Source organism: Arvicanthis niloticus, chromosome 1 (assembly GCF_011762505.2).
Source record: "Arvicanthis niloticus isolate mArvNil1 chromosome 1, mArvNil1.pat.X, whole genome shotgun sequence".
Classification (NCBI taxonomy): domain Eukaryota; kingdom Metazoa; phylum Chordata; class Mammalia; order Rodentia; family Muridae; genus Arvicanthis; species Arvicanthis niloticus.
Window position 1 is genome coordinate 7858226 of NC_047658.1, and position 15662 is coordinate 7873887.

At 49.2% G+C, this 15662-nt stretch overlaps 1 protein-coding gene across 6 annotated transcripts in view; it reads right to left on the minus strand.

Moving 5' to 3' along the window:
* Sipa1l3 (signal induced proliferation associated 1 like 3) overlaps nucleotides 1-15662 on the minus strand; it is a 202876-nt gene that overhangs the window by 40502 nt on the left and 146712 nt on the right. For all 6 annotated transcript variants that reach the window (XM_076931181.1, XM_034498346.2, XM_034498338.2 and 3 more), the window contains 3 exons: nucleotides 11791-12065; nucleotides 7820-8071; nucleotides 5236-5373 (listed from right to left, as the gene is read on the minus strand). In XM_076931181.1, coding sequence (XP_076787296.1) covers nucleotides 5236-5373; nucleotides 7820-8071; nucleotides 11791-12065 — 665 coding nt within the window. The remainder of the gene's footprint in view (nucleotides 1-5235; nucleotides 5374-7819; nucleotides 8072-11790; nucleotides 12066-15662) is intronic.

The following is a 15662-nucleotide window of genomic DNA, read 5'->3' on the forward strand; positions in this document are numbered from 1 at the left end:
ACTCACTCTGTAGATCAGGCTGGCCTCCAAGTCAGAAATCCACCTGCCTCTGCCTCCATAATGCTGGGGTTAAAGGCGTGTGCCACCACAGCCCAGCTTAAGAGTCTATTCTTAAGTTCTGGTTGTCTGAGGGCCCAGTTTGCAGTGGTTTAAGGGGCTTTACCAAACTAGCCTTGACTACAACCAACTTTGATCTCACTGGTCACCTGCATACATGACCAGCTGCCTAGGGAAACATGCTCTACTGTGGCTGGACACAGAAGCACTGACCCATTTATTCAGTTTCCCACCAGGTCAGTGTCAAGCCCCAAGTCTTGGAGGGAATTGGCAGTAGAAGCTGGGAGCAGCTGGGGCAGAATGGAAAGCACCGACCGTCACTACTGAGCCATCTCTCCAGCCTCTAAAGATTTTATTATTTATTTTTAATTTGTGTATAAGTGTTTTGCCTAAATGTATGTATATGACCCACTTGAGGTCAGTGCTCGTGGAGGCCAGAAGAGATCCCTTGGAACTGGAGTTACAGATGGTTGTGAGCCACTGTGTGCCTGTGGGAACTGAGCCATGGTTCTCTGCAAAAGCAGAGAGTGCTCTTAACTGCTCAGTGGTCTCTCTGGCCAAGCGTGTTCACCTGCAGGTTCTTTCTTCTACCATCCTCCTTCTTTTACTACTACTTTCTTTTATAAATAAAGGAGAGGGATCCTGTATGTAGTTGTGGCTGGCCTAGGACTTGCAATGTCAAGTTCTTCTATTTTAAAAAACAAAAACTGGTAGCTGGGTGGTGGTGGTGGTGGCGCACGCCTTTAATCCCAGTACTTGGGAGGCAGAGGCAGGTGGATTTCTGTGAGTTCAAGGACAGCCTGGTCTACAGAGAGAGTTCCAGGACAGCCAGGGCTTCACAGAGAGACCCTGTCTTTAGGCATGGTGCTTGTGAGCACACACAAAGCCTTGGACTTGATCCTCAGCACCACATGGCCTGTGTGACACTGGACACCTGTAATCTCAGCACTCAGAAGGCCGAGACAGGAGCTCAGGAGTGTCTGGCTATGTGATGGGTTTGAAGCCAGCCTGCGTTCCCTGAACCCCTGAGACAAGGGGATGGGGATACGGATGTGAATGAGAAGACAAGTAAGCTGAGCACCGGCACATGTTTCTCTGCCACTGCATCCCACTGCAGTATGCCTCCTCACCAGGACCAACTGGACCAACTCAACACTGAGCCAAGGGAACTCCTCCTTCCCTGAAGCTGCTTCCTGTCAGCTCTATGTTCAAGGAGCATTAAAAGCAACCAGACCTGACCAAGCTCCAAGTCAGGGAGAGATGGGAATGCAGAGCCTCAGGCATGGAACCCCAAGAAGAGAGGTGTGGAAGAGCTTGGAAGAGCTAGAATCACAGGAGAAAAGTCCCAGGGAGGCTGACCCCTCCCCTGCCAGCCATGAATGTGACTGTGGGCAGTGTCTCCAGGGGACCACCCACATGGTGATGATCTGGAAGAGCTCAAAGTTCTTGGAGCAGGAGGTGATCCAGGCCAGCCCCAGCTAGTCTCAGGCCTTACCCCTGTCCAGACTACCTCCTGGCACAAACATGTTAGTCAAGGGGATTCACTTTGCTGAGGCCCAGTTTTACTTCTGCAAAATGGGGATAATGTATGTCACGAAGCTGCTGGGAGGACTCCCTATATCAGGCCTAAGACTGATGGCACAGACCAGAGAACTTGGAAAAAAGACGCATACACATGTGTCCAGTCTATTATTTTTTGCTTTAAGTAGCAAACACAATGCAGCCTTTCTCAGGCTGGCTTTCCAATAAATTGCTGAAGCAGTCAGACACTCTTGGCAAAAGTGGAAACCTGACCTAGACCTCTCACCTAAACAAAATCCAAAATAATCAAGGATACTGAGTGCAGTGGCATCCACATTTTTTTTTTTAATTAGGCTGAGGCAGGAGGATCTCAATGTAAGGCTCTGCCTGGGATACAGATGGTAACTTAACAGATGAAACACTGTATCAAAATAAAATAAAAAGTTTAAAAAAAAAAAAGGCTAGAGATGCAGCTCATCAGTGGAGCCCCTGCCTAGAATCCCCAAGTGAGGGGCTGGGGGCGTGGCTCAGTGGTAGAGCCCCTGCCTAGAATCCCCCAGTGAGGGGCTGGGGGTGTGGCTCAGTGGTAGAGCCCCTGCCTAGAATCCTCCAGTGAGGGGCTGGGGGTGTGGCTCAGTGGTAGAGCCCCTGCCTAGAATCCCCCAGTGAGGGCTGGGAGCGTGGCTCAGTGGTAGAGCACCAATCATTAGAGAGGTCTTGGCTTAATTTCCACTGTGAAGGGGAGATGGGTAAGAAAATCAAGGACTTAAAATGCCTGAAAGTAAAATGTTTGCTTTATATTAGGAGAAAGAATAGTTTAGACATCAAAAAATATTTTTTGAGAAAGACCCTATGAAGAAGATGAAAAGAAAAACTGAAAGCCGCTCATACAAAGGGCCCTCGAACACTGCAGAGCACTGAGTGGAGTAGAAACTGGGCAGAAGACAGACACTTCACTGGAGAGGACACGTAGCTGGCAGATCAGCACACAAGATGCTCAGCACGGTTGGCTCTCAGCCATGCAAATTACTGCGACAATGAGACAGCACCATGCACCCATCAGAACAGTGAAAATGAAAAAAAAAAAAAAAAAAAACCCGGAGACAATGCCACATGGCAGGGAGACCTGGATTACGCATATGCTGCGGGTAGGAACGTGAAACGAACTTGCCACATGGCAGGCAACTGTACTGGGCACCAATCCCAGGCGAATGGAAACTTATTTCTATGCAGAAACATGTACGCTTGAACATACATGTTACATGTTTATAGCCTGAATATTTATAATGGCCCAAACCCAGAAACTCCCCAAGTATTTTTATTTGGGTAGATGGTTAACCAACTTTATCAATCAGCTGCACTTTCTAAAAAAAAAAAAAAAAAAAAAAAAACCAACAACAAAAAACCCAAACCAAAACAAAAAAACCACAACCCCCAAAACAACAACAAAACCCCTTAAACTTTATTTTTTGAGTGAGTGTTTGCCTACATGTATATATTTATACCATACATGTGCCTGGTGCCTGGAGGTCAGAGGAGGGATCAGATTCCCTGGATCTGAGGTCACAGACAGTTAGTTGTGAGCTGCCGTGTGGGTGCTGGGAAGTGAGCCTGGGTCCTCCTCAAGAGCAGCCAGTGCCTTAACTGCCCCCTTACACGTGGTCTCACTAAGTTGTCTAGGTTGATCTTGAACTTCCTTGGCATCCCAGGTTAGCTGTGACCTTTTGACCCTCCTGCTTTTGGCTCTTAGTTTTTTTTTTTTTTTTTCTTTTTCTGCCTTCCAGTGGAGAGTGGCTGGGACTGCAGGCCTGTGACACCAGGCCCAGCACTGTCATATCTGGTATCAGCCAGTTGCTGCCATTTGCAGTCTCGGTCCTTACTGAGGCCCAGGTGTCCCCCCAGCAAGCTACTCATTCCGGAATCTTCTTTGCCTCTCTTTTATCCTGTCATTTTGCTCATCTATACTTCTTCCTCTCTGTGACAGACTCCCATCAGTCCCCTGGTTCAAATGCACTCTCCTGGCACAGTTCTCCTGAGTGGGGCTGCGTTCTCCTCCTCTGTTGATGTGTTCCTCAGCCATGTGGCTTGTGGGATCTCTCTAGCATAAGCAAGGGCGGAACAACAGGAACCCTGGCAACTGGGTAGGCCAGACATTTCTCTCGGTACTTTACACACCAGAAGCTCTTGGAACCCTGTGCTGATGAGGGCTGCACAGTGGCCTCTAGAAGGTAAAACAGAGGCTTCCTCTCCCCCTTGACTTTTAACAGAGGTTTAGCATCCAACATGGCACAGCGTGGGGCTCTCTACCAGTGAGGATAAAAACTCAGGGTTAGGTCCAGAAGTATGTACACGGATCAGTCCTCCTTGAATGAGAACCTCAGGTTTGTTGGCCTGGTCCCTGGGCTAGAGTCAAGTGGTTTTGCTTCAAACAAAGTTTTGCTCCTTCCTGTCATCACTTATAGACTAAGGATTTGCCTGTTGTCAGCCCAGGTACGCTGTGATGGAGACATGGAGCAGACCAGCAAGCTGTCAAGCAAACTCACATTCTCCTCACTTGTGCATATGGATATGTGCTATGCCCGAGTGGCTGGTCTCTACCATAGCTGGCATGCCCCTGTGGCTGGCTGTTGTCTGTTTGGCTTTCTGTATTCTGTCTCCTCTTCCCCTCACTTTCTCTTTTTTATCTCTCTTAACTGGACTAAGAGAACGGAGGTTGCTTGTGGCCACAGTCCTGTCAGGGACCACAGAGGGAGCTGAGGGACAGAGCTGGTCTCTCCCTCCCTTGGGACAGGCTTCCAGGAGGAGCACAGCTCAGGTTAGGAGGCTGGCCTCTCCTGCGGGGTTTCTAGCAAGGAAAAGGCTGGGGCACACAAACAGACTACTTAGAAACCTGAAAGGAGGTGGCTGGTGGGAGGGTGTGTGCCATTCATAGGGATTGCGGCATTCCAGGGCCCTTGGTCTGGGATAGGGAGGGGCAGATCTGAGGGAGGCTGAGCAGACTGAGCACAGTCCACAGTCGGGGAGGGGGGAAGGGGGGGGAAGAGTCAGGAGGGATTCAGGATGAGGCTCACAGATCTACCTGGAGGACAGGGACAGGGTGGGATTGCCACTGACACAGGGACTCAGGAGGACCTGGGATACCTGGTCCTAGAATCACGTCTCATGGGGCTTGAATGGCATACTAGTCTAGTCTGGGTTTGTTCCAAAGGTGCTGGAGAGCCATAGAGATTTAGGGAAGATGGCTTTTGCTGCCAGGTTGGAGTTGGCTCTAAGGGTGAGGAGTGGAATTGGAAAGACCATGTGATCTGGATAATATTGATTTTGGTTTTGGTGTATGGGAACTAGAGACAGATGAATGAATGGGGTGCTGGGGAGAGGATTGTTTGTTCAAAAAGCAAAAAACAAACAAACAAAAACAAGAGCCAATGACAAGTTTTGCCAGATCAGCTTAGCTCTGATTTCTGTTGTCCTATTTCTTTGTTCTAAATTTTAAGGAGACATTGCCAACACCCTGGTAGTCATTTTCTGACCTTTGCAGGAGCAGTCCATTAACCCCACAACATGGCGGATGAGATAGTGAGGCGCCTTTCCTAGAATAAAAACCTGCAGCAGCAATCACCAGATGACATCATTTCAAAAGCAAGGGGAAACTCTGACCTTTCAGGAGAAGGCTTGTATCTTGCGTAGGTGGCAGAGCCTGGGGTGGAGAAGCTCCCAGAAGGCTGTCGGTAGGGAGGGACTCTGTCGGCCCCTGCTGGTGACGCTGCAAAAGGTGTTTCTGGGAAGCTGACAGGTCTGGAAAGACACAGGAGAGGAGACAGAGTCAGGGTAAGGGGGCGTCCCTGGAGAGAAAGAGAAGAAAGAGGAGGAGGGAGAAGAGGAGGAGGCGTCCGCATACAACAGCCCTGCCCCTCAAGTCCAGTCAAGTCTGGCTGCTATCTACCCCTTGGATTTGCATGCAAGGGAGAGGGAAGACAGGAGAGCCCCATCTTCCTCTGTGCTCCACACTCAGCTTTGCAACCAGGACAGGGGCCCGTGGGGACAATTCTCTGCCTTTTCCTGGGAACAAAGATGTTCCTCTGTCCCTTCATTTTAGGAAAATTTAAATATATTTTTTTATTAAAATTTTTTTTAGATATATTTACTTTTATTTGTGTATGACTATTTTGTCTGCATGTATATATGTATATCACATGGGTGTCTGATGTCTGTGGAGGGCATCAGATCCCTTGGAACAGGAGTTATAGTGGTTATGAAGCACCATGTGGGTGCTGGGAACTGAGCCCAGATTCTTGGCAAGAACAAGTGCTTTTTAAGCACAGAGCCATCTTTCCAGCTCCATTACTTAGTTATTTTTGAGACTAAGTCTCACTATGTAGCTCTAGCCCAGAGCCCACTACCTAGACAACGCTGGCATTGAACTCACTGAAATATGTAGCTTGGCTTTTGTTACTTTGTGGGTTCCCCTTTCTCCCACCCTCTCAACCCTGATACTAGATAAGAGAGAAAAAAGGATAAAGAAGAAAGGAAAGAGATCCTTAATAAAGTCGGGGGTCACAAAGGGGGCGGTCCTTAGACTACTTCTTGCTGATAGCCAAGTTTGATCTTCACCATCGAGATATCTAATTTCTTCTTTTTTGTTGTTTCTTCTTTGCACACAACTACTTAACAAACTGTGACCACCAACCACTTGGGGCCCTATAAACCCCTGAAAAGTTCCCAGAATTCCAAACATCACACAACTGCAGATACTATCCGCTGCTGGCAAAAATCACACCCCTGCTAGAGATCGAGGAAAATCATAGTCAGGTGCTGTGGACAATCTGAAGCAGCTGCATAACCCATACCTGGGAATAAAACGAAAACATACATTCTTTTTTTAAAAAAGAATTACTTATTTATTTTATGTATAGGGGTACACTACTGTCCTCAGACACACCAGAAGAGGGCATCAGATCCCATTACAGATGGTTGTGAGCCACCACGTGGTTGCTGGGAATTGAACCCAGGACCTCTGTAAGAGCAGTCAGTGCTCTTAACCGCTGAGCCATCTCTCCAGCCCCCGAAAACATATAAACATATATTCTAGTTGTGTGTGTGTGTGTGTTTTAAAGAAACCAAAATTCCAAAATTCTTACTTCAGAGATCCAGCTGCCTCTGCCTTCCAAGTGCTGGGATTAAAGGTGTGTACTGCCTTGCCTGACAGTCTATTTTTATACTTAATTTTTTTTTTTTTATGTAGAATGGGGGCACAACGCCCATCATGCTTCATCTCTTAATATATAATGCATCCAAGCAAGTATCTCAGCTGGGCCTGGTGGTCCAGGCCTGTAATCCAAGCTACTGAGAGGACTGGAGCAGGAGGCCTTTCAGTTTAAGGATAGTCTAAATAACAGTGAGATCCTATTTTAAAGAAAGAAAAGTGAGCTGAGGATGTACTCAGTGGCAGAGCATTTGGCCAGCCTGCCAAAGGACCAAGGTTCAACCCTGAATCTCCATAAACACAAAACAGTGTAAACTAAATACCAGGATCACAGTTCCAGAGGTGACTGCCAGCCCAAGGACTTGACAGCAGCGATGAGATCTACTTTTGTGGGCTTCTCCCTTGGCCTGCTGCCCAAGAAGCCAGTCCTGCAGGTTCTATTATTGGCCTTGGAAAAAAAAAAAAAAAAAGAAACCTTTTCCCAACCTCATATAGAGAGCTTTCTGTTCCTGTCCTAGGGCCCTTGGGGCAGCCCAGGAATGCAGAGAGAAGGAAGGAATAATGGGGAGAGCAGATGGAGATGGAGGGGTAAGAAAGGAAAATGGTCAGGCATGGCACACGTCTTTAATCCCAGCATTCTGGAGGCAGAGGCAGAGGCAGGCGGATCTCTGAGTTCGAGGCCAGCCTGGTCTATAGAGTGAGTTCCAGGACAGCCAGGGCTACACAGACAAGCTTTGTCTCAAAAAAAAAAAAAAAAAAAAAAAAAACAGGGCTGGAGAAATGGCTCAGTTATACTCTTCCAGAGGTCCTGGGTTCAATTCCCAGCAACCACATGGTGGCTCACAACCATCTGTAATGGGATCTGATGTCCTCTTCTGGTGTGTCTGAAGACAGAGACAGTGTACTCACATATATAAAATAAATAAATCTTTAAAAAAAAATCCAAAAAAGAAAAATAACTGAGGAAAGAGCAAGGGTGAGGGATGGCTTGCAGGCATGTGGGACACTAGACAGCAGTGGTGTCCTGGGGGTCCTTACCTCTTGCTGTGCAGTGGCTGTGACTCTCGGAAGGGCACCATGGGTGTCTGCTTCGGGAGTCGGCTCAGGGACTGGGCATGGCCCGGAGTGGCAGGGGTGGTCCACTTGGTGGTCGGCAGAGAGTTGTGGGAGGCAGGCCCGCTCCACTGCCAGGGAGCACTGCTGCGGTAGGGGGGTCGGCCCCCGGGGGTGGTGGTTTCTGACTCCATCTTGGGTTCCGAAGTATTCATATCATAGGTCTCTGGCCACCCCCTGGAAAAACAAATTTATGACTTTATAAGGTCTGGACTTGCTAGCACACAGGCCTTCTGCTCGAGAGGACCGGCTGTCTGGTTTACAGTGGGCCAACTCCAAACCATGACGATTCCGTTTAAAGTCTGAGTGGCATCTTTCAAATTAGGGCCTGAAGCTTACACGGGGCTAGAACTGTTAGACCTGAATCTCTTTTTTTCCTCCAGGTCTTGGTTTCTCTTCATCCCCTCCCTTTTCTCTGGCCCAGGCCTCTAGTCAGCCAGTGTTTTCAACGAACCAGCCCCTCCTGACACCCCAAGCAGTACTTTGGGCCGGAAAAGCCAATGCCCTCAAAAATCAAAGGACAGTCTCTGCCTTGTTCCCTAGAATCTCAAATGCTGCTGGAAGAGAAGCAGGTGACCTACTTTGCAAGGTGGTTTAAAAAAAAAGAAAGAAAGAAAGAAAAGCACATGAAACCCAGAACCCTGGAAATAGATGCAGGCCCGAGTCTGGCTGGCACATGTACCATAGTGCAGAGATCCAGCCTGGGGCATGGGGATCCAAGCTGGGCTGCCAGCTCTGCTAGCCCTGCCACAGTGTGCCACCAGCATGGGAGGGATCCCGAGCTTACAGATGGCTGAGCTCAGGAAAAAAATCCACCTCTTAGATCACAAGAGCTAGGCTCTGAGAGACAGGTCCGGAGGACCTCATTCCCATGTTCCTTTGGCCTGAGACACTCAGGCATGGCTGCTACAGAGCCATGTCAAGGGACCTGAGGACATGTTCCTGTGCCAGGCCCTACTCAGGGGTACCTTTCTGCGGTAGTATGGTAGAGCTGGTGTTCAGCGTTCCTTATGGCTGTTTTGGGGATCAGGAGCCCCAGGCACCAGGTAGAGAACAGTAGGGACACAACCTCTGACAGAGCCACCAGATAGGCCAGGCTGGCAGAGGTGGAGGAAAGCCACATATCCTGCCTGAGAATTGCTCTGTGCTCTGAGCCAGGCAGATCTCACCCCTGGATGCTGGGCATGAACATGTGATCCATACCCAACCAATCAGAAACGCCTCTCACCCTAGACAAAGTGACTAGTGTAGGATTGTCACAGGCTTTAAGCAGTTCCTATCAGAGCAGTGAGAACAACCTGGGAGACACTTCTGAAATGATTGGAGTGGGGTTGTTGGCTTACAGGCAATTCTGCTATGCTCCTCCCAGGGGCCTAGTGGCAGCTTATGTCATCGTCTGCCGCAGCCAGGTGTGACCTAGGTGCAGCAGTGTATAAAAAGGACTGCTTGCTCCCCCCACCCCCTTTCTCTCTCTCTTTCTCTGTTTCCATGTATTCCCGGCTGGGATGGGTCAGTCTCTCCCCCCTCCCCTGTCTGTCAATTTCGGTGTCCCCTTCTCTGCCCTCATAGCTCTCTCTGCTGCCGACTGTCTACCTCTACCACTTCTTCAGGTCCCCCTCCCCTTCCCCCCAATAAACCTTTATACCAGGTCTGTCACATGGCCTGATTTCTTAGGGGGATACCTTGGCATGGCCCCCCCCCAGGCACCCCCTTACACCCACACGCTGCTGCTGCCGCCACCGCATTATATTGTACAACAGGGGAGTATAAAGATCTACTTTTGCAGGCGTTGCTATGCTGGGGAGACCCAGTCCAGAGCTGTGTCGCTTGTGGTGGGAGATTGACTGAGAATGACAGAAACTAAGCTCAAGATCTTGAATTCCGGGTCCTCTGGCCTCCATTTCCTGAGGCATGTGGTGCTGGGGCAATTGAACCCAGGGCCTTGTACATGTTATATGAGCACTCTTCCAGTTGAGCTGTATTTTCAACTCCAGTATATGACCTTTCACAGCTAAAGAAACTGAGGCTGAGAAGTTCAGGAACTTGCTCACACTCATTCAGCTGCAATAGCTAGAAATGTAGCCGGACTGGTGGCACATGTCTTTAAACAGCACTAGGGGGACAGGGGCAAGTGAATATGAGTTCAAGGCCAATCTGTCTATACAGTATTCCAGGCCAGCAAGGCTATATAGTGAGACCCAATCTTAAGGGAAAAAAAACAAAAAACAAAAACAAAAACAAAAAAAAAAACCAAAACAAACCAAAACCTTAAACCAACCAACCAACCAAAGCAAGCAAAGTCGGCACACCACACTGCTCTCTCCACCCTCCCTCCAGCTCTCACGCGATGGCTGCCCCCTCTTCCACATGCCCTGAGCCTTGGAGAGAAGGCCTGAGCATCCAACAGCTACGTATCCTCTGTACTGTGACTAGTGTCTGCAGTCCACTGTCCACTGTAAAAAGAGGCTTCTGCAACCAAAGCTGACAGTGCCACTACCCACAGGCACCAGTGGGATTATTTAGAAGATGTTTTGACAGGTACATCATGCTCACTTAGCAAACTGCAGCAGTAGCATTCTCTCGTGGGGTCTTTGGCCTTCCAAGCCAGAGTGGATTCCCTCCTGTGGAGCTGGCCTCAAAGCCAATCAGAGCCACTGACTGCTCCATGCCTACCCCTTCTCAAGACTGGCCCTTTCTTCTCAGTCTAGGCTGGCCTTGAACTTAGCGCTCCTTTTCTCAGCTGCACTACCACATCCAGCTCTGATGGAACCTTCCAAATACGAAGGCTTGTTATTTGGCATCATTGAGATCCACACAGGTTCATTAAACTAACTGTAGACTAAAATGGGCAAGGTTGGGGAGGGGTGTCTGTAGTGAATAAAATAGGGGACCTGTATTTGTTTTTGTAAATAACACAGTAGAGTGCTGGGGAGATAGTTCAGTGGTTAGGTGCATTTGCTGTTTAATCATGAAGATCAGAGTTCAGATCCCAGCACAGAGTTAGGTGGTTTACAAATACCTGTTAACTCCAGCTCCAAGGGACATGACACCCTCTTCTGGCGTTAAGGGCACCTGTACATGCACACACAGCCACAGTAGCAGCCTCTGCTGGCCACAAGCAGAGCTTGTCATGGGTCGGCATTCTGGTTAGGTTGGTTTGCTTCTTGTTTGTTCTGGGGCTGTTGTTTCTGATAGGGTCTCATGTAACTGAGGCTGTCCAGGAACTTGATAGAACACAGAGGGGCCTGGCCTTGAATGCCTGACCCCCCGCCTCTACCTTTCAAGTGCTGGGACTCCAGGTGTATAACCCCAGACCTTGTGTATCTACTTCTGGGTCTGTCTCTCTCTGTAGAACACAAAGGGCTCACTCTGCCCTGTCCACTGTTCTAAGTCTAGCACTGCAGATGGAGCTTGCATACACCAGGGAGCCTGATAAATGTCCCCGTGTTCTGCTGCTTTCACGCTTTGTGTGCCATCTAGAAAATGAGACCACTAATATACCCACAGTCACTACACACGGTGCACACATGGGACTCACCAGGTCCCACAAGACTTTCATTACTACATTTCCTCTGTCATTCGCCCTCTGAAACAGGGCTTATCAAAGTGGTTCTCAACCTGGAACCCCTTTCTCAGGGGTCTCTTAAGACCATCGGAAAACACGGATATTACATTATGATTCATAACAGTAGCAACGGAAATAATTTTATGGTGGGGGGAGTCACCACAACACGAGGAACTGTATTAAAGGGTCGCAGCATTCGGAAGGTTGAGAACCACTGACTTACAAGGTTCCTTCACCGAGGTCTTGGGTGACTATGCCAGGAGAATCCCTTGCAGCCATCTGGAGGCTGCCAATCCTGGCCCCTGCCTGCCTCTTAGGGTGATGCTCTTACCGTCGGGGAGTGCCATCTTCAAATGGTGGGATGATGACCACCTTCACAGTGACAGAGGTGCGCAGCAGGTCGATCATCTGGTCGTGGCTTAGTGTCACCACAGCCACCTTGCAGATCTCTACCAGTCGGCTGCCTTGCCGGAGGCCAGCCTGCCAGGCAAACCCGTAGTCCTCCACCTCAGCCACCGTGCCGTCATACTTGACGTGGAAGCCCAGCTGTCCCAGCCCATTCCGCCGCAGAGTCATGTCCACTGTCTCCCAGCCGTTGGTCATCACCTGTGGGCAGTGCACGGGTGGGATGAGCCTCAGCTATTTGGCTCAAGGACAGGCTCTGAACACCCTTGTCCAATCCGTCCCCTCTGAGAGGGACTGGTGAGTCCCACTTGCCTTCCAGGTGCTACCAGGATCCCAGTCTGGGCTCCTGGGTTCTGGGTAGGAAATATGCACATACCACTCGGAGGTTGATATTTCAGAGAGTACAGTAGTCATGGACTGTAGTCTCCAAATATTCCTGCTTCCTCCTTCACCTCTCAGCCCACTGTAGTCAGCTATGCGAGCTTCGAGCTGAGCAGGCCTGGCCTTTTGGTTGGGGTATTAACTGATTGACTTTGTGGCACTAGGGATGGAATATACGATTATGCATATTGTAAGCAAATGCTCTACCACTGAGCCAAACCCTAGCCCCTCACTGGTGGGTTCTATGCAAATGCTCTTAACACCGGATGACATCTCAACTCCTCACTGATAGTGTGCATGTGTGTGTGCACAGGTTTGGCTTCAGACATGTGTATGTATATGTACATACAAGACATCAAGTGTCCTCTCTGAATCTCTGCATTACTCCCTTGAGGCTAGTCTTTTCTGAGCCTGGAACATGTTGCTTTTTAGCTAGGATGGTGACCAGAGGACCCCGCTGATTTGTCTGTCCATCTCTCATGCCCAGTGCTGGAGTAGAAGGTCCACATGGGCAAGCCTGGCTTTGTGTGTTGGATGCTGGAGATAAGACCTCCAGCACCTTTACAGGCCTTTACAGGTGTTCCCACCTCTCCGAGCCATCTCCCCAGTGGCCCCAGCCTTCTCTGTGACTTTTAATTTCGAAGCAGCATCTTTCACTGAATTGCCCAGGCTATCCTCAGATTTTTGTTTTTCCTACGTCAGCTTCTCTCACTAAGGCCTAGGCGAACATTTAATTGCCAGTGTGAGACTGCATGGGCTTTTTTGGATTCTGCTATGGTGACTAGTAATGTTTTAGATATGGAAGGCTGTCTGGACAATTGGAGGCTCCAGGGCTAAGAGAGGGTTGGGCAGAGCCCTTGGTCAAACTCAGAATAAACTCTTGCTGTCCTGACCTGCACAATGTCCTAAGTGTTGCAGTAAGTGGGCAGGCTACAGTGCTGGGTGACCTTTATTAGCTTGTGGTCTCATGCCACATACGTCCACTCAGTGGCATTGTTCTTGGAGGCACAAACCTCTCAACATGGAGGACACCAGGTCATACTGGCCTCACTTCTCATTTCTTTCAGCTTTACACATGCGTGATGCCTCAGTGCCTCTGTATGAATGTCAGACATAAATACACGCTGACTGGAAGCCCCAGGAGTTGGCTTCCAGTCACTAATCTCAGTCTGCCATTAGTGAATCTTCTTGGGACACCAAAAAACTTACCTTTGATACCCTACCAATCTGCCAGGTAGGATGTGGTCATTGGTGTTACAGAGTGGAGGTCACCAAGCCTTTTCTTCCATTTCTTTATTTATCTGTGTGTGTAGACCTCAGGGGATGTCCGGAGTGTGCTGAGCTGGCCTTTCCCACTTTACGCCCATGAGACAGGCTCTCTTTTTGGACAGACTAGCTTTCAGAACTAGACTTGCTAACAGCAGCCAGCAAGCTCCACCAATCATCCTGTTTCTGTCCCCCACATTGGTAGGGTACAGGAATGAGCATGGCCACACTTGACTTTTTATATGGGTGATTGGGGGGGGGGGGCAGTGAACTTGGGTCCTCAGGCTTCTGTAGCAAGAGCTCTTACTCACTGAACCATACTCCCCAGCCTCACCAACCACTCTCCGAATGGATTTGAGGCCCATTGCTCTGGAAGGAATGGCCAAAAGCCTATGGCTAATGGAACGTAATGTGTCAGTCAAATTGCCTTCTAAATACTCATGTTTTTTCTCATAGATTAATCCTGCCATCAGCTCTGGTCATAGATGCTTCTTTTTTTCAGTGTTTTCCTTGTTGCACGGCTTGGGACAGTCATGGTGTCGTTAGCTGCAGGAGACTGGATGGCAGCGCTAGCGACCATGCCGCACGTCCTTCTACTTCCGTTTTTTGAATGTGTTTTATTTTTTAAATGAGGCTACCCCTTCACTCTTCGAACCTATTACGTGTAGACTCAAGCTTCAAGGGAAGAAAAAACAACAAATAAAACCTAACACATAGTATTGAAAGGCAGATGGTGGCAAATGGTTGCAACTTACTGGCAGAGTTTTCAATTCTAGACAATGAGACCTCAGGGGACAGGTGACCAAAGGCTGCAGGAAGGGAGAGACTAAGCCATGGGGCAACCAAAGAGTTTCAGTAAGAAGGGATAGGTGTACAAAGGCCCTGAGGTTGTACACCTGCCTAGTCTATCCAAGAAACAGCAGGGCTGTGTGTGTGGAGCAGGGCTCCTAGAGGAATTAACAGGGAGTGAACGAACAGGCCTCTTTGCCTTTCACCTAGGGGTAAGATAAGGGTTTGTAACACAGAACCGATGAGGTGAACAGATCCCCAAGCGGAGGACAGATCACAGTGGAACAAAGGAGGGAGAGAGGGAGGGAGGGAGGGAAGGAGGGAAGGAGGGAAGGAGGGAAGGAGTGAGAGAAAGCACGTGTGTGTGTGTGTGTGTGTGTGTGTGTGTGTGTGTGTGTGTGTGTGTAGGCTCCTGTAATAATTCAGGACAGGCTAGGCATGGTGGAACAGGCTGACAATCTCAGCATTCCTGAAATTGAGGTAGAAAACCACAGTTTCGAAGCTAGCCTGGGCTACATAATGAGCATGTCTTAACTCTCGCCCAGATCCAGAGCCATGGGCAGGCTAGGGAGTAGGCATGGGAGTGGGAGGAGCAGCTGCAGGCTGCTTGTCGGTGGTGCTGACAGATGGGGTGTGGGCATGAGAACACGGGGTCCCTGACCTCAGCACATAATGGACTGGGCCTTTACTCAAACAGGAAGCATGGGAGCATGGGAGCAAGCACAGCTTGCAGTGACTGTGAGGTTTCCAGGGTCACTTGGGCAGCCCTGGGAAGATCCTGAGGAAGCAGCTGAAGACCAGTCTCGTGTTCAGATCTAGAACATCGTGAGTCAGAGGACAATTCTGCTACCCGCAGGCTATATGGGTGCAAGTTCCTCTCTGAGCCTGAGTTTCTTCTTCTATCAAACGGAGAGAAGAACAGCATTTGAACTAGTGTGAGGACTTGAAATGTCATGAGCACAACTCACTTGACAAACTAACCACTGGTCTGCATTTATTGAATACCTACTAAACTTAAGTTTAAGGTCAGAGGAGATCAAACAGATGGACACCCCTGGGGTTGAAACCTTACCCTTTCTTGCCTGAGCACTGACCAGGCCCAACCCTGCTCAGCTTCCCAGCTCAGACAAGACTGGCTATGTTTGGACCAGTAGTGCTGTGAACGGGACCTCCTTTTCTGTCAGGAAGACTGACACACCGACTACAGTGGTTTCATGAAGATGTATGAATTGTGAAGTCAGAGAAGCTGAGATTGGCGTTTAATCAATGCCACCTGAACTTAACACAGCACGATGCTACTGGGCAAGGTCATGGCCAATCAGGTCAAGGAAGCCTGCCTAGGCAACGTACATCACTAAGCCT